The 20,319-nt window shown below is 33.4% G+C and overlaps 1 protein-coding gene across 5 annotated transcripts in view; it reads left to right on the forward strand.

The window, feature by feature from the left end:
* The window catches only part of NAALADL2 (N-acetylated alpha-linked acidic dipeptidase like 2), a 1,368,824-nt gene extending 1,349,749 nt beyond the window's left edge, over positions 1 to 19,075 (forward strand). For all 5 annotated transcript variants that reach the window (XM_057500065.1, XM_057500068.1, XM_057500075.1 and 2 more), the window contains one exon: positions 17,442 to 19,075. In XM_057500065.1, coding sequence (XP_057356048.1) covers positions 17,442 to 17,640 — 199 coding nt within the window. In that variant the 3' untranslated portion in view covers positions 17,641 to 19,075. The remainder of the gene's footprint in view (positions 1 to 17,441) is intronic.
* The last annotated feature ends 1,244 nt before the right edge of the window (positions 19,076 to 20,319 follow it).

Raw genomic sequence — 20,319 nt, forward strand, 5'->3', positions numbered from 1 at the left:
TCCAATGTTTTTGTTCACTCATCAGTTCTCTTACTGTATGTATCTTTTTCTTCCTTTCTTCTGTCTAAGATAAAAAGATGACCTTCCCAAACCTTCCCAAAGCTAACCTGGTCACCTGTACTTTTGATCCCTTCTTCTCCCCTTTCCTGGCCCTGCTCCATCAGTTTTCATAAATCCACTCACCCTTATATTCTATCCATTGATAATCAGTCTTGGTTGCTGCACTTATTTTCACCTTCTGCTTTGAAAACATACTCCAAAAGTGTATCTTAAAACAAATATAAAATCCCCCTCTCAAGTCTTCTGCACTTCCATGCCCTCCTCCATTTATTGACAGACATTCCAGAAGGTCAGCTTGCTTATGTGTGTTACCCATTGATTCCTTAATCATGTATTGGGGACTTATCCCCTGGAAACATTCTAATTATTTTATTTTTTCCATATCACTAATGTCCTCCATATAAAAAGTCTTTTTTTTTTTTTTTCCAGAACTCATTAGTTTGGACCTCTCTTTTGGTCTCTTTTGGAAACTTTTTTCATCCTTGGGACTATGGACACATCTTTGGTTGTCTCAATTTTTCCCATTCTGTCTTCAAATGCTTACTTAGCAGATTTTTCCTTCTATTTACTTCAGTATCTACTTTAGATAAAGAAGCCATTATACCAAAGTCTACAGATAGAATTTATATCTCAATTTTACTTCAGATAAATTTATTTAAATTTTTTATATTATAAAGTCTTTCAATGATAAAGTCTCAATTAATTGATTCCTTTTTTCTTCTGTCAAAAAAGGCAGGCATTTAACAGAGATACAAAGGTAAGAAGGGAATAGAGTCAGATTATGCAACACATGCATGAAAGTCATATATTTTCTTTTTCTTTCTTGTTTGCTTTTAGAGCAATGTCCTTAATACCCTCTAATATTACCTACTGCTACAACACTACATTTTTACATTAAAATATACAGATATTTAAGTATCCAGGGTGAGTGACGAGGTGCTTAGTATCTGTGATCGACTCCCTTTGTTAGAAAACATCCTCAGACAAGTATTTCTACCCATGTTATTTTATTTTGAAAAAGAATCATTTCATGGAGAAGGAAGGAATATTTATTTACTGTTTATTCTTGATGAATAATGTGAATTGTCATTACTTTGGTATTTGCTTTATTCTGACAATTTGGAAAAAGTCTATTTTGTTGTTTCTTTTGAAAGTTTTTCTATCTGTCAGCCATGAGTTTCAAGTTTAATACTTGTTGGAGTATGGTGTTAGTGTAAGTTCCAAACAGTATCTGCTTTTATCAGTTTACCAATGGACTAAAATACATCTTCACTAATAGTTTAAAATAAAGTTTAGCAAAACATTTTAATACACATTTGTTTGTCTATGTGTGTATCACCTCTATCAGCCATCTGATTCTAACCTGCGTACACCTTTTTAAAATAGTATTTCCTCTTTAAGATACACACACACACACACACACACACACACACACACACACACACACACACACACACTGAAGAAAAAAGCCATGCTAGGGAAGTAGAACGGTTGTAACAAAAGTAAATTAATGGCATTTTTAAACTAAAGGTAAGGTCAAATATAAAAGGGCAGGTGGCTTTATTGGGACAGACCTGTGCAGGGGAGTTCTCTGTCTTGGCAAACCCTTAGAAGTGGTCTTTCCCTTGTTCACTTCAAGTTCCTTTTGGATGAACTCCTTCCTAGGCAGGAGTAGTCATCTGCTGATCTCACAGCTCTGTAATACTAACAACAAAGTCAGCTGAGAATTAAGGGGATGTGGGGATGTGTCCAAGGGAGAAAAACCCAGAAATGTCAAATAATAATAGTAGCTACCAATTATAAAGTTTTACTGTATATGCTAGGCCCTGGCTAAGCACTTTACATGTTTTAGCTCATTTAATTATTATAACAACTCTAGATTGTTAAGTAATATTTACTGTTTTACCATTGAGGAAGAAGAGTTTCAGAAATGTTGAACTGGCAATGTTGAGTCAAGAAGTTTAGTTTTGTGGAAAAGAACATGAATTTTGGATTCAGATGGGTATGATTGTTATGCTGACCATTTAATATTTCCTTCGTGTCTTTCCATTTCTCTTTATTGTTGTTAGTAGATTTTAGATGCAATTTATATTTTCTTTTCAAATATTCTCTTCTTCATGTTATTCTTTCTCCCTCAGTAGGGCAAAGATCACAGTGGGTCCTTTACAGTATGGAGCACAGACACGTAGATATCCAGGTAAACCTCACATTACCCAACCAAGTAGATGATTAGTGATATAATTAGAATTTCAGTAAAGAAAGTTCTAGTTTGATAAACCAAGTATAATGAGAGTTAAAATCTGTGTATTACTCTTAAAATGGAAAGAAGAGTTTGGTGATTTGCAAATAGATACCAAGACAGGCTGCTATGGGAATGTTTTATAGCTTATAAGTAATACAAGTCTCCCTGTTTTCATGTAGTTACATTGGTGTCCGTGCAACCACATAATCAGCCCCTTATCACTTGGAACATCATGCATTTATTTAGTTTGTATTGTCTTTATATTGTTGATTTGTATTACTAATAAATGTAGTATTTTACAGTGTAGCAAACGGTTTATTACTCAGGCATATGATTTAGGAAGAGGACATAAAATTTAGACTTCTTTCTTCATAGTCGAGTATGGGGCAGATTGCATACCCTTCTCTCTATCTCTACTTCTATTTCAATATCTATGTTTATATACGTATATTTATATATTAATATATAAATACATTTACAAAAATATGCATGTATATTCATATTCACATGTACATACATAAATGTATATATATATACACATACATGTATCTTAAAAATGTATAGACAAGTGATAAACATTGCTAAGGAAATAATTGAAAAAGAAATGGTTCCAAAATACTGCCAGACATAAGGTTGTTCTCTGACTTGATTCCTTATGTATTAGTAAAACCATAGGAAGGCAAAGCTGATATGGTTTATCCTCAAAGTCTTCATTTATTCATAGCCATTCAACAGTAGCAGTAACAATTGTTATCACTGTATCTCATCTCCATTTGGAAGGGAACTAACAATTTTCAAATTCCACTGGAAAGGAAAAGCAAAGTTTACTTAGTTGATTGGATATGGGTAGAGAGAGTCAATTGATTTTTTTAATGTAACATTAAAATTTTACACAATTAAGAATAAGACTAGACATTAAAAATGTTTTATGATATTTGATTTATTTTAAAGATTAAAATAACATTACTTTTGCTCTTTCCTTGTCGCGTGTTTTCTTGCCTTTGAATCCAACTGTTTAATAATTTTAATAGGTGATTAAAAATTACCTATTTAATTGCCTATTTTTAGTAGGTACATGAGAGATTAGTTTTGAAGCTACATACTGACTATAAGCTCCCAGCATGATTTTTAAAGGGCGAAATTTCAGTTAAAAATGAAAACCAAAGTAAAATTCAATATGTACTTGTTTGAAGTTTATATCCTCCTACTTCCAGTTATTTCTCCAATTAGCAGAAATTTTACATATAACTATTTTTCTGTTTGGAATTGGGTTTTTGTGAGTGTTTCTAAAATAATGGCAAAAAAGTAAATCTTATTGTAGCTTAATTTTAAGCTAATAGCAGTTATTGCTAGTTAGTCATAAAGATATATTTCTTGGAAAATATTGACATCTTACTCAAATAATTACATGAAGGTGGAGAGTTATCAAATGTAATTAATCATGGAAAATAAAACTATGAAATTATATCATAGGCTATGATGTTCATTCAAATCTTTATCAGTCTATCATTTTGCAGTATCTTTATATTTTAGACGGTGTCTCCAATATCTCTAAATTGTCTCTTTCTGAGAGAGGGAAGACAAAACATAAAGTTACTATAAATTAACTTTCCATTTTGAGGTCTTTGTGAGCAAGAAAAACTGGTAGAATTCTTAAACTTCAGGGTTTTGTTTTACTTTAAGTACATTAGCCACAAATGCAGAAGATTATAACTCTGAAACTATCCACTCTTTCCCATTTAATTCAAAAGTCAAAATTCCTTTTGGATCTGAGACCACTTTTCTAATTCTTTGGTATCCCACATAATACTCGGTGCTTAATAAATATTTCATGTGTGTGCACCAAAGGTAATTACTTTTCCTTGATTTCTATCAACTTCTACTTTAAGTTCTTCCTACATTTTCTTAGTTATGATGAGATTAGTATGGTTGTTACTACATTCTTTCTTCTATTTTTATCCAAATGTAGACTCTTTCAGTCCTGTCTTCTTTAAGTGTTAAGAATATCAAGATTCTATAACCTAACCTTCATATATGATTTAATCATTCTAATGTACTTTATGAAATAACAATCATCTCACAGACTGTTCAACATTTACATAATTTAGACATATTCTACTGCTAAAGGTCTTGGCTTTTGTGGGAGTCAGAATTTTCTTAGTGATTTTGTTTTCAGAATATTGGATTAATGTACCTGCCAGAACATTCATTAAGTATAGAACAAAGTTTCAAGATGACTTGTACCCAGATGTCTGGTGCAAAGAGTCAATTACTTTTCTTCATCTCTGTTTAGAGCTACAGTTCCAAAGTGTTCGGTTAAAAATTGCATGTATTATTTTTTGCATAAATATTAGGCTTCAAGGAAGTAGATATAGATTAATGTAACTCAACTCACTGAATAAAGTCAGCTACTTCAAAAACTAGTTGTATTTCAGATGGTGACACATATATTGCAAAGGAACTAATTAAATGTCTGTAAAACACAAGAGATATAAAAATACACATAAATTCTAATTGTTTCCTTTAAAGATAATATAATTGATTAAGAACAAATTGGGCCATTGCTTAAACAGATATCATACCGTCTAGAGTACCTAGTAAAGAGGAAATTTAGCAAGTATTGAATTCAGATTCATGAACAGGAAAATTAGGGAATTTAGAATATAAAATTTAGAAGGGATTAGTGGGTTGACTCTACCTTAATTAGCAAAACCAAATAATTATGCCGTGATAGACTAAACTTCATTTTGATAACTCAGTTTATATATCCATGGCTTACTTCTAGAAACCTATGTTATCACCAAAAGAATGGACTAAATAATCTTAAGTGAGCTGGGGTCTACAAGTAGGAGTCTAAATAATGACAAATATCTTTTATTTGGGCCCTAAAGTAGTCCCCCATCCTTTGTCAACCTAGAAAGCCACAATCACCCGTTCAATGGAGTTGGAATTCAAGTTGTTAGTTTCCTTTCTAGTTTTTAGGAGTAAAGGTTTGACTGTATACTGTATGAAGGTACAACCATTAAGTGGCCAAATGATGAGAAAAGCAGTTTATTTTAACTGAAACACTCATCACCAATCTTTTGATATAGAACCAAGGATTTTTCTTTGAGTACTGCTCTAGGAAGTAGAATTCTAGAGTTACCTTCCTGTTTAAGCCATACTAATGATGCAGCACCTATGTTTCCTCATTTAGGAGCAAGGACTAGGGACTTGAAGAACAATTTTGAATTTTGAGCTTTGATTTTCTTCTCCATTGTCACTATTCTTCTCCCTTTCCCTTGTTAGTAATTTTTTCAGCAACACTTTCATTTTATCAGTTAATACTTACAAGTCTTTCCAAAGCACACAGGTTGATTTTCACAGGAGTAATTTTGACATTTAATGTGTCATTACTTACATAATGTTAATTAAATCATATGATTTTCTGTATTACAACACCGGTTACTGCAAGAAACCTATTTAGGAACAAAACAGTACTTCTTGGTAGATGTAAAACTCACTGGAGGAAATTGTTAAGTGTATACGGGTGTCACCCAATATTAAGTAAGGAAGAAGGGAAACTGCAAACTCCTCTGGGCATCTCAGACTCTGCGTCTGAATCTCTTAAGCAGTTTTCAAAGTATCTCAGGTTATTCTCATACATGTTCAAGTTGATAACTACTGCTGGAATATTATAGAGTGCTCACTAGCATTTAACATTAGGGGAAAGAATGCCATGCTGTAGAGCAGCATGGGTAATTTCGAGAGAATTCCATAATTCCAAGTAGAGCAGTAGAGGGTAATGTCAAGAGAATCCTGCTGAAACACTTTACTTTCCCTTCACTAGGGTAAGCAGATCTTTGTTGGGTTGCTGTTTTATAATTCATTTTTGGCTGCCTGATATCAGAACTTCTTTCCAATATGATGGGAGCTCCTGGTGAGCTTGTAGGAAGCAAGATTTATATGTCCCCAGAGGGTGATAGGTCCATTTATTTTGTTCCTGAGCTAAGATACAGGGAGGTGACTTAAGCTCAGCCAACTGATTGACCTCTCCCAGGTCATTAGATCTGAAGAAGTGAGGGAAAAGTGTAGGGGCAGTTCAAGATTATTCATGCTTGTTGTGGATCAGGACTGTGGCTGTGGCACAAGCAGATGGTAAGAGACCCAGAGCCGCCGTGGTAGACTAGCGTTAATGCAGTGGCGGCAGTATCTCAGCCGTCAGCGTCCTCTACTTGTTTTCCTCTAGCGGGATCTTGGCAGAACTGTGATTCACAGCTTCTCTTGGTCACTGCCTGGTTCTCAGTGTTTTCCATCACTTCCATAAATGAGTTTACATATATACACATAAATATAAATATATATATATTTATATACATGTAGTATATAAATATATGTATAATATATAAATATATGTATAGTATATATAGTATATAAACATGTATAGTATATGTATATGTATTTTTATATAAAATGAGTTTATTGAAAGTGTATATATGCACTCTTTTTTTACATATTTTAACACACTGATTTTTTTCTAGTTTTATTGAAATATAATTGACATACAACACTATTCATTTAAGGTGTACTACATAATTTTTTATATATTTATGTATTGTGAAGTGATTACCACAGTAAGTTTAGTTAACATCCATCACCTCACAATGTTACTTTTTTTTGTGAACTTTTTAGATCTACTCTCTTGCAACTTTCAAATATATATTACCAGAATTATTAACTATTGTCACCATGCTGTGCACAACAACCTGGTACTTATTTATCTTATAACCAGAAATTTATGGACATTTGTACCCTTTGACCACCTTCACCCATCCCACCACTGCCCTGCCCCATCTCAGGCAACCACTTGTTTCCTGTTTCTATGAGTTCATTATTTTAAAGATTCCACATATAAATGAGATCATACAGTATACACACTTTCAATAAATTTATTTTTCTTAAGTGTGATATCATTAGTTTTGTCTAGTATAACCAAAAATGGGCCTACTTTGAGTTGGTTACCTATGGACCTTCTTCAACCTTCTGACACCCATGACTAATGATGCGACTAGATGGATCTTCCAGAGCACCCACAGGAAAGGACTGACATTTCTACTATCTGCTCTAGGTTTTTTCTTTTCTTTTCTTTTTTTTAACCATCAACTTCAACATAATCAGTAGAAATTTGCCTATACCATAGTAGTATTTTGAACAAAAAAAAAATAGGACCTCAGAATCAGAGGATTTTAGTTTGTTTTTTTTTAATTTGCATAGTAAATTATATGTGGATCCATTTTTACAGGTATAAACCACAGCATTTTATTTTCTTTTATGCTAGCAAAAATAGATAGTAATGCTTCAAAATATTTAAGCAAACTTACTCAGGTAAGGAACAGTGCCAGAGAGTTTCTTTTAAACATTATTTTTTGTTCCATTTTCAAAGTGAATGTTAATAAATTAACAGGTGTCACGGTTCTATAAAATGTGAAATGTAGTCTTTCTAGTTTTTCAGAGTAATTTTACATTAAAACATTTCTTCACTAAATACCTTCAACGTTTGTGATCAACATTCATAGCTATTTTCAATAGTACAATCACTCTACTTTGCATTTATTTTTCCTTCTAACTAAAATTAAACAAACATTGAATGTTCTGCTGATTTGGAAGTTTTTGAGTCATCTTGAATAACATACTTGCTATTCAAGAGAAACCATGCATTTTTTACCATAAGGTAGTCATTTTCATATGTCAGCTAAACTACCTAAATTCTTCAAGTCATAAAAATCTATAGTTATTAAGGAAAATATATATGTGTTTTAATTACTATATCACTAATAAGCATTATTTATCTGGATACATTTTATTGAAATAGCATAAAACCCTACTCAAATTGGCTTAAAGAGTAAAATAGATTCATGTATTTGAAAGTCAAGAGGAAGAACCAGTTTTAGGTTGATTTGGTTCAGAATTTCTATCATGTGTCCAAAGAATAAGTTTTTTCTGTCTCTCAGCTCTTCCTTCCATGGGATCATATCAAAGCTGATTTCCACCTATTGGAAAGAAAAGATGTACCATTTACAGATTTCATATCCATAACCCGTGCTCTCCAAAAGGAGAAAAAGGATTAGCGTTTTGGTGGTTCTCTTAAGAAGCAAGAAACCACTTCTTTTAGAATCCTGCAGAAAATATACCTTCAAATGTAATTACCAAGACTTGGTCCATGCCCATTATTCAAATAATCCATTTGGCTAAAGAAATACCTTATGCTGACTTAATTAGGACTGTGTTATCTGGATCAGTATTATAGCATTTGGAATCAAATGAACCAAGTTAAATTGCTACCATTAGGGTCTACTCCTGGAGCTTCTCCCACAAACCTTAAGGCATATTGTGAACACTGCATAGTATATTTATAGAGTTTGTAGTATATGCCCATACAAATGTATATAATAATATGGTAGAGAGACAAGATACACAAAGACACATATAACAAAACAGTATTTTTTGTAATATATACATAGAATAAAGTGGAAAGTTCTGTAAAATATAAAATTAAATAATTTCATACCATGTAATGTTCTAAATACATTACAATGACAATACATTAAAATAATATTTTAATTTATTCATTATGTGCTTGGCTTTCAACGTAGACTGTAAACTTCTCTTTTCTATCCCTGAGCATCTAACATAGTGACTTACTCATCATATTAAATCTGTAACAAGGGCTGTTGAGTAGAACAAGCAAAAAGATCACTGACTCACTTTTTTTAAATAGATGCAGCCTAATTATAAACTTTGCCTTTACAGTGAACTTCACAAAACAAATAGTTCACATCCTTTTCATTAGTGAATTTGGAAAAAAAATAAGAAAAAAAAGCTGAATTAACTTTTTTTGTTTGGTTTTGAGGCCTCAGCATTTCTGTTTACTAAAGGTAACGAAGGTTAAGGGACAAACAATAGAGAAAGGGAAAATGCAAATATTTGAGATATAGATTAAAGCAAATACATCCTTATGTTAATTGTAAAGTGCCTATTGATAAACAAATGAAGTTGTCCTTGGAGGGTGATAGAGTCTACCTGCTAATGAGTAGAATCTGCAATGTTGAGAGAAAGTGAGTTCCAAATAAGAAAGAAAAATTACCTAAATATAGAGGTTTAGGTCATACATATAGTTAGAGATAACATGGAAAGAAAAATGGCAGTGATGAAACTGGAAGAAAACCAAGAAAACAATCCCATCAGTGTGGGAAAAAATAAATAGTATTACTATCTTCTCCAAATTCTGGAAGGTGCTAAAGATTGTGTTAATCTATGACTCATTTCTGTGCTCCTTCTGACTTAATGGAAAGTTTTTGAGTGTGGAAATATGCTTTTTCTTCATTAATAAACTATCAAGCACTTTGCTGTTCAAAGAGAGTCTTCCATGAATATCCTAAAAGATAACCTCTTGTTTTGGAAACTTCTCTTGAGCTACAGTGTAGAGATGGACTGAGAAGTCCTAAGATATTAACTGTACCGAAAACAATTGTTTACTATCCTCTGCTCTATTTTATAGGTAATCATAATGGAATCATTTTTGCCCATTTCTTGGGATATAACTCAGCAAGCAAAATGGCCCATGTTAAAAACCAATGTATGCTGTGATACATAATTTATTTTATTGTTTTTTGTTTAGTGGAAAAATCCCACCTGGCACTCTAGATTTTAAAACTTCCAATGAATCAACACAGCCATTGTAACTTAGTAATGCATGCATCATGAGGAGTCTTTGGAGTGCTTTTCCAACAGCAGTTTCTGATTTCAGCCCGTCATTTAAAGAACTGTCAAATCCACATCATGCATTATACTCTGTCAGTAGAGTGTAAAGAACTGATGCCTATAGTAACATAAGCCCCTCCTTTCCCACAGGGAAGAACACCAGTGCCAAATAATATCAATTATCCATTGCTTCATTGAAAATAACCCCAAATTTAGTAGTTTAAAGCAGTTATTCATTTTGTCCATAATTCTTCAATATGGACATCTAGGCTGGACTCAGTTGGGCGATTCTTCTGACCTGTGCCAGACTGGATATCTCTTGGTTTTGTTTACGTCTGTAACCAGAGCTTCTGCTGCCAGTTTGCCTAGAAGCTAGCAAGAACAGGGAAGCCACAGCTGAGCAGCTCCTCTCTGCTCCTTGGGTTCTCTCTTCCTCCAGCAGGGTGACCTGGGATAGTTCACATGGTGACTCAGCAGGATCCCAGAGAAAGACAGGAAGCATGCAAGACCTTCTGAGGCATAGACTTTACACCTATGCCACATTTTATTCTATTGTCAATATTAAAGCCAAACCAGATTCAAGAGGTAGGGAAATAGATTCCACCTCTTGGTGAAGGAGCTGCAAAGTGATATTCTGAAGTGACCTGCATACAGAGAGGGGAATAACTATAGCCATTTTTGCAAATGATCTGCTATACATGTCTTTCAGCCTCATTTGTCTGCAGGGTGAGTTTATGGCTTGACCATATCAACAATGGTCTTTCTTCTTGTTCTGCTTTTGCCAGTAGGGTCCAAATTCAAATTTAACTGAAAGGATATTTGCACTATAAATAGCACAGCCATGTAATTTGTGAATTTGCATGGACATAGTATCCATGTCTAATAATCTTTTCTAATGTTGATATAAATACAGTCCACTGTTAACTAAGGAGTACAGTTAGTATAATCCTTAAAAAGAGTTGGCAACAATTTTAAGAAATTGAGCCGGCCTTTGCTCTCTGCATTCAACATATATTCCCAGTCAATTTTGAAAGACATGACTTACTATTTAGTGTGATTTCATTTAGGTGTTTCTCAACATGGGGTATAATGGATGTTAATTCAAATTTAGAATGGATGGCATCCTGTGCCCATTTATGAATATCAGAAGGAACATTTGAAAGAGAATCATAATTTCCATCATTAATTTGCTAATTCACACACAGGGAAATGACTCATGAAGACTTTAGGTGCCTTTGTTTCAAAATTCTTTTTCTTCAGTTTTTCCCTTTGCTTTAGTTGAGTGGAACAGATTTGTCAGTTGAGTAAAGATGCTTCATCTCCTTCACTGATGCTGCTGGGAGTTATTAATTAGGTTTCTGAGTTTGGCACTGCTCATTCCTGGCCACCGTGATGTGTCATTGAAACAGACCCATTAAAATGATTGATGTGTATTGTAATTTCATTAGTGTCATCAATAATGTATTACACTTTCCTTTTAGTAGTCTCTTTGGGTGTGGGGGGGTCAGAATGACTGTATGAATTACATTTTTAAGATCCAAATTAACACAGGTGAGGGAAGATAGGCATGAGGGTGGAATTAATGTTATTTTAAACATGATAACTACTAAAATGATTTCAATTAAATAATATTTTAATTAGGTCTGATGCTTCTACATGCCATACCAAGATCTATGTTGTATGCATGCAAATAGGATTCTGATTTATTGAATTAATTTTTTCTTCTTTCTTCAAGGAAACCTTTCTGAATTGGACTAATGCAGGTGTATGTAAGAGCAAGAATGGTTCACTAAGGAATATAATTCCTTGTGGTTGTAAAGGAAAGACTTTTGACATAGAATCTCTTTAATTTAAAAAAAATCTCACTTTTTTCATGCTGTTTTCATGCCAGACATGTGTCTTCTGACTAGCTATTAGTTGATACCCAGTCTGCCATAATCTGAAAAATATGATTCCATGGTTGAGAAAGAAAGACATATTTGAGTATTCTGATATACTATATATCATTGAAATATTTTAATTGAGGTTCAGTTTCGGTGACATACATGGGAATACAAAGAGCTTTTGGCTTAGAATCTTCCATAAGAATCATTGATCTAACTGAAATATTTTCAAAAGCAAGAATCATTTGCATAGCAAAAAATGGTACAATAATAGTTTTGTTCCCCAGGGATGATCCCTGAGTACTTAATCACTGAATGCATAAGAAAGTTCTCAGAATTAATAAATATATGGAAACATGTGATGAAATTCAACAGTGTGGCTAGGTTTTGTTTTTTGTGTTCCATTCAATTCTTAAAACTGAGAGTACTGACAGTACTCTTTTGGAAAAGAACTCCAAATCAAAAATTTATTTTATATAAGCAGGAAGCTAAACAGTTTTTAGTACACTAAAGAGAAATAGGAAAAGATGAGCCAATTCTGAAAAGCAGTAGGAAAAATGATCCTTCTCATGAAAATTTAAAGAAGATATTTTTGTTATCCCCAATTTGTATTTAAGGTAAAGCAATCTATCAGAGTGAAAAACTATTATAATGAAGATCAACTAACTTAAGTTATATCAGCCACCAGCTACCCCAAATAAATGTTTTATCTTAAATTATGATGGAAGAATCCTAGTCACTTATCTTCAAGTAGAATCTCAGTATCTGTAGTTTCATGCTGATTTGTATTCAATTTGGTTAGAAATGGATATGAGTGTTTATCTTACATAATAGCTTGCCACAGTCTACTACTTGAATCATGTAGCATATGGAAAATGTGTTTAGCTCCTTGTAGAATTTCACAAACCAAAATAGGTTTCCATTTCTATTCACATGGCTTGTTTACAGTCATTATGAGTGTGTTACTGTGTTGCTTACTAGTTAGAAAAAGCAAATGTTGGCACACTACGGACTCCATTGCATTGGTCTTTAAGAAATATAAATATTGCATGCAGTTAAAAAAAAAAAACAGAAACCGTACTTCTTGTTATTTAGAACTAAACATTCTTTTCAGGATACATTTTAATTCTTTCACATTGTCTCTCTTTTAGATATTTTATAGTAGTTATGGCTGAAATTTTATATAAATATATTAGAGACCAAATTCATGCTTTAATGAATTGTCATTGAGGGATTAATCCTATATCTTTGTGAGCATGTTTTATTAATATCATCTATCATTAAATTGAATATTAATAATATTTAACATTTAATAACTGTATAATGTACATGTAGGAATTTATTTCATGCCAGTAGATTTTGAAAATGTGGAAAAGTCAATATAAACAGTCACAAATTATTAAACATTCTGCCCATAATATATTAATTGGTCTGGTTCAATTCACTTAAGGAGCAGTCTAGATAACAAAGATTTTAATATTTTTGTTTGTTAACATGCTGAGCAATATGCTCTCAAAGAATGGAAATTTTGGTACAACTTTTGAAAATAACTATTTCACTCTTAAATTCTTAAATATATCTACCATGAAATGATTTAAAATTAAACACAAAACTGATGAAGTGGAGGCAGAGCACTTAAAATTATTAATATTGTGAAAGATGACTAAATATTTTTATTATACTAATTTGGTTTTTCTTATTAATAAAGAAGTATAAGTTGTCTACAAAGGAGTACTTTTTAAATGATTGAATACAATATATATTAAACTTTTTATTGTCAAAATTCTTTAATTATTAAGCCATTTTTTTATTTATCATATATATTTTTTGTTTATATGGTTCACTATGGATTTAAACATTGTGATAGTTATCATGACACTCAAAACTCACTCCTTTTTTGAAAGTGGTAATTAAGAAAGATTATGTTAACATGAAAAAGTAACTTTGTATAGGTTCGTCATGCAGGAGAATACATGCGACTGTCTGAGGAAGTTTTCATGTCCATTTGGGAAAATCCCATGGTTGTATGAAGGTTCCTCTGTATTATTTGGGTTCTTCTGGTTTTTCCACCCCTTAGTGATATAAAACTAATAAAAGTAATATCTATGAGAAGTTTTATTAGGAATTTTGCTAATTCTTACTATTTCTTACTTTTTTATTACATCATTTTGATGTAATAAAAACAACTTTTACACATAAATACACATATATACATATATAATTACTTACATAATTATGTTATCATGGTTGAATGGCTTCATCTAACACTCTTTAATTTTATGAATACTGTGTGGGAATAGCAGATAACAAATCTGGGAACACAAGGGAAATCTCTATTTTAAAGAGTGTTCTATTTCTGGAATTAGATCCACATTTTTCTCAGAGTACAGCTCATGGCCAGACATTGCTCACTACCCACTTCATTTGGAAGAAGTTTTTCTCTCTTTCATAGCCAGGGAATATATGTTTCTTGACTATAAAATTTATACCTGAATTCAAGAATATTTGGAATGGAGAGAGTATCTTTCTTGCACTGCCCAACTTAATTCATACAATGCCAAGTTTATTCATAGGCACAGAAACAAAGTGTATTGGATGATTCGGGATAGTTCCTATTTCAAATGATATGTTTTGAAAAAAATCATTGAAAAATCTGAGTTCAAGGATCTTCTAACCCACTGCCAACTACCATGTCCTTATCGTCAACTGAAATTTTTCTCCAAAGACACAGAATTTGTTTTGTCTTAAAGTAGTTAATGTTTAAAATGCAAAATAGCCTGAATTGATATAATTTACACATGTGCTATTGAGGATCTAACTAAATTCCCACCACTAAACTAAGCTTGATATAAGGTTTAGTAAATTAAACCACCATGATTAACTACCTCCTATTTTCACAACACTGAATTAGACCTGATGAAGAAATAACATTTCTCAACCTTGATATGTAAAACAGTGATATCGTAACATATCCTTGAAAGTATAGAGATCAGGATCTCACAACAGAGAAGAAAAGACACTGACAAGGTGGAGAAATGAAACATCAGAAGCCAGTTGGATATGTAAGGAAGCTAGATGATTTACACGGTCCTGGCACTAGTGAATAAGGGGATTTCAGTGCTCATTCACCATCACAGAGTACAGCATAGGAGGTTCAGGAGAAGCTGAAGTAGAGGTGCTTTGATATGATAGGAAACATGATCTAGAACTCTATGTAAAACTGAGGTTAGCACCAGGGAAAAGTATCAACTAAATCCTGCTCTGTGGCCCTTAGTCCAGCTTTTCAAACTTAGCTATCACTGTGTAACTTTCATCTTTGTCACTTTTCATCTGGACTAAGTGGTTTTCCAGATTTTATATTACAACCAAAGTAATTACTCCAAAATGAAAAACTCATAACCTTTTTCTTTTGCCTAGAACATTCTTTTGGTTTCCAAATGCCCATAAAAAAATGTATACTCCCTTTAGCATGACGTGGAGGGCCGTGTGTGACGGCCACGGCTGGCCCTCCTATCTCTTCTCCTGGGACTACTGGGGCCTTGTGCTCTCGTCATGCAGAAACACTGGCATCGATCCACTGAGAACATTGAACTGTTTTAAAAATTCATGTTTTTGAAAATACTCTTCCTCCTACACCGGTGCTGTCTCTTGTTTCTATCTTGTTTCCTTTTCTAAACCCTTGTGACTGTCTCCCATCATCCTGCAAGATGAAATTCAAATATTTTCAATGACAAACTTTTTCTGACCTTTCCCAGGGACAATCCTTCATCTGTTATTACTGGTCCTTACATGTCTAATAAGGCAATTAGACAACTGTATTTTTGTTATTTACATCTGCCTCTGTTATTAGACCATGAAATTCCAGGTGTTTCAGCTAGTTTGGTTGGGGATAAACCAAATGAGGTGATAATCCATAGTTTTCTGCCAAAATGCATCTCTTTCTATCAGTGAATAAAGGAGTCACTTTAGACTGCCCAAGGCCAAATCCTCTTTCTCAGAAATTTGGATGAATTTCAGGACCACATCTTATTACACACCCCACACTAATGAGAGTTTGAAATGTTAAGTATATACAAAAGAAGAAAGAATATATAATGAATTCCATTACCCAGTTTTAACAATTATTAACTATCAATCTTCTTTCATCCATGCCTCTAGCTCCACTGTCCTTTTTCCTCCCAAATATTTTGAAGCAAATCCCAGACATGATAACTTTGCATTTGCAAGTAATAAACATGTGTTTCTGTAAGACAAGGGCACTTTTTGAAAACATACTGATGATAAAATTATCATACTTAAAATATTAACAATTCCTTAATATTAACAGATCTTCAATTAGTATTCATTGTAGTACAACTTCTCACTTTTTAAACAGTTTGAATAAAGATCTAGTAAAATCTATACTTTGTGACTAGTTGATATGTTTCTTTCAGTCTAAAGCAATAGTTCTCAATTAGGCGCAACTTTGCTTTCTAAAGGAAAATTGTGTCAGTCTAAAGATATTTTTGGCTTTCACAACTTCTATGGGCTAAATGTCTCTTTCCTCCCAGAATGTATATGTTAAAATCCTAAACCCAGTGTGATGGTATTTAGATATGGGACCTTTGGAAAGGTATTAAGGTTAGATTAAATTATGTGGACAGGCCCCACATGATGTGATTAATGACCTCATAAAAAGAGAAGACAAAAGATCTCTCTGTCTCTGTCTCTGTGTCTCTGTCTGTCTATCTCTCTCTCTCTCTCTGCAAGCACCAGAGAAGGCCTGGTGAGAACATATCCAGGAAAAGGCCTCTCCCCAGGAACCTGACTTTACTGGCATCCTGATCTCAGCCTTCCAGCCTTCAGAACTATGAGAGGTTAATGTTTGCTGTTTAAGCCACCCAGTCTCTGGTATTCTCCGATAGCAGCCCAACCTGACCGAGACAACGGAAGCATGGATGCTACTCTCATCTAGTTGGTAGAGACCAGGGATCCTACAATGCACAGGTCATCTTCCACAGTGAAAATTATTCAGTCCCAAATGTCAACAATGCATGGTTGTGGAACCCTCATCTAGAGATTCCTCTTACTTACTTGTTTTTAGAAACATTTGTTAAATAAACTAGATCATTTATCTCATAGTTTCCACGGTCTGTGTTTTCCTGATGCAAACCACTATATCATTTAACATATTTCCCTGTCTCTTTTATTTATTAGCAATTAGATTTAGAAACTTCATCAGATTCAGAGTGAATGTTTTAATCAAAACTACCTTATTCTATTTCATAGATAGATAGTATTGTATACTTCCATTGGAAGGCACCTATGTCTGGTTATCTCTCATAACTAAAGGAAGCTTTTGATGCTCAGTGTCTCTATTCATTAATTCATTAGAGGTTGAAAATGATGATTCCGCATTTTTACAGTTTGTTTCTTTTATTGTAGACATCACTGTTCCCTGGAAGTATTAATTGCAATGTTTGCTATGAAAATAGAATTGGGTATAAAGCACTTACACATTCCATATTTTGTTCTAGAAATATCCTGTACCACCTTGATGAGAAGACAAGCACATTTTCAATCCTCCTGGAGGCTTGGGAGCACAGCAAGTCACTTGCATCAAATGAGACCCTTCAAGAAGCCCTGTCAGAGGTGTTGAACAGGATTAATTCAGCTCAGGTTTACTTCAAAGCAGGACTTGATGTGTTCGAGAGTGTCTTGGTTGGAAAGAACTGAGAAAACTCTCAGCATTTTAAAAAGTTTGTTTACAATTCCTCAAGCAAAAGCTCTAATCTAAGCAGATTTTCTAACATTTAAGACTTTTTAGCCCCAATGGCTTTTTATAGAAGTCTAAAGCTATTATTATGCTGTATTTTTTAATGTAAATATCAAAAGAGCATTTTGCACATTTAATATTTTTCTTATACCTACATTTCTGAATACATAAAAACAAGTTATTGAAATAATACTTAGGATTTATCTATTAAAAAAGAAATCTGCTGTATTTTTATATATATAAAATATTTGGTGGGAAAGTTTCAAGAAGTACTGGACAATCTCTACGCCTATGGATGAAACACACAGGAACAGAAGTTACTCCCTATGTTAGAACTATTAATGACATAGTTTCTGTAATAGAAATGGAGAGTTGGTATGGTTTCAGATTAACTTCACTATTAAGTATTTAATATGAAGAATTCAAGTATTCTGACGGAGTGACTGGTTAACCAAAACCACTTTGAATGTTTCTAGTTTATGAAATGAAGTGCCTGTTCATAACACAACTAGATGTAGTAATACACTGGTTATGAAATTGTAGTTCTTTAAAGTGTTAATGAAAAAAAAAAGAGCCATAAACATTCCAGGGGAAAAAAACTCTCAAGGTAGCTGCACAGAGCAATTTAAATGTACATTTTTTTCCTAACAACTTATAAGGTGACTAGCTTTGAAACCCCTAATTTGCCTCAGTTGATTTTATAAAAAATTCAGGAATGACAGATGTCTTATAAGGGAAAAAGTATTTCCTATTGCTTCTGTTGTTTCTGTTGGAAGCACTGAAACCTAGCTACTCTAAAATGAAAGCATATCACATCGCTCTTCCCCCTTGTACCTTTTCTGAAACTCCTTGCTGTAAGGCAGTTTTCACAGAATACCATATAATTTAGACAGGAAAGTAGGAACAGCTCCCTTTGAAAACCCAAGGCATCATAAAAAGCATCAAATTGCTATTTCTGCCACTGACAGAGGATTTGCTAAGAACGAAACATTTGTTTCGATCAATGAAAAGCCTCTTCATTCTATGAAGAAACGTGATATTTTTTCCTTCTTTATCCTGGTGATCGAGATGAAAACATAGAAGTTATTCACGCTTGTAATTTTATGCAGGAAATACAATGTTACTGTAAAAGTGTGTTTTTCCCATGCTTCAAATCTTCTCTCCTGTGGAGAATGAAGTTTTTCGTGTTGCCATTGTTACTGAGTGGCCCTAGCATTCACCCTCCTCTGAAACCCTTGAATTCTGTCTAGATGATAGTTTCAACTTTTAGCTTACCTTTAAAAATGTTCTTCTGATATTGGATAAAGCAGTTCCCCTTAGGGAAAATATCCTCACAATATTTTATGTGTATTTTCTCTGCCTAACACAACCTTCAACACTTATGTGCCATAGAAAACCCGAGCATCATTGCAGACGGTGCCTGTCTGTCTCAGCCCTCACTTTTTATGGATGAGCATAAACCGAATCTTAGTTTAAAGGGAAACTAAAGTTGAGAGGAAAGAATTAATCAGTATCGATTAATTGATTTATAAGGGTCAGCTCTTCCTACCATCAGTGATGTTTATATGGTCAAGGCAAAGAAGAGAATTGAGGCAGTTAGCGAGATAATTCAAGCAGAAATCTATTTTCATTGAATTGCCTCTGTGCACATATTTCTACATGACAAATGAAACTACCTTACCTTTTTTTTTTTTTTAACCAATGTACTTGCTGGTTTGAAAGTGTTTACCATGATGAGGAGTGTCTACAGGGAAGGACTCAAAGGACCAAGCCTCTGCGTGCCTCAGAATCTGTGCCCCCTCTGGCTCCACAGAAATCAACAGCACAAAAGACGTGGCAATATACACACAGACATGTGTCGGACCAAATAATAGAATGTTTTATACCAAAGGATCTTAACCATTTAATCAGGCTTCAATGTGTTCATTCCAGTTCTTCATTTGAAGTTGAATTTAAAACAAAGACAAATAATTATCAGTTTGGTAGTTCATCACTTTGGAATAAAAGCCTAAGTAAATTCATGCCCTTAGTCTGCAAGAGCACCGAAAGCACAAAATGTATCTGTTTGTGCATTTTTATTTAAAGACTGTGAAGTAGGTAAACCGCATTACACAGATAAAATTATCCATGTTATGTGTTCTTCCCTTCTAAATTATATGGTATTCACTATTTGAAAACTAAGTTAACTATGGACTAACATGTTTTTATTAGTCTATTTAAGAGATTGTGAAGAAACCAAATTATAATTAAAATAGATCCACCAATTCTATAGATGCTGCTCTGCATCTTTGTCCGCAATAGACCTCTTAACTAGAACATTACTTCTATGGTATGATTACCTCAGGGTTCCTCCAAATGTGTATCATTTTAATTTTTTCCCCAATAGACCCAAGTAAATAAAATCCTCCACAAATTACCAAGTGTTTTCAGTGAATTAGTAGTAGGTTTAAATTGTTGCTGAGATACCTGGTGCCTGCTAGTTCTCATAATCCTTGATACATAGGATTGTGTCAGGACATAATAAATCAGAAACAGTTTTTCTCCCAAGAACATGTGGCAAATGTGCACGCTGGAAATTCGGGGTCAGGATGGCTGCATGTAGGATACTGCCTTTTGCAGAATCTGGAGTCAGAAGAAAG

The sequence above is a fragment of the Manis pentadactyla genome, chromosome 1 (genome assembly GCF_030020395.1).
Source record: "Manis pentadactyla isolate mManPen7 chromosome 1, mManPen7.hap1, whole genome shotgun sequence".
NCBI lineage: Eukaryota > Metazoa > Chordata > Mammalia > Pholidota > Manidae > Manis > Manis pentadactyla.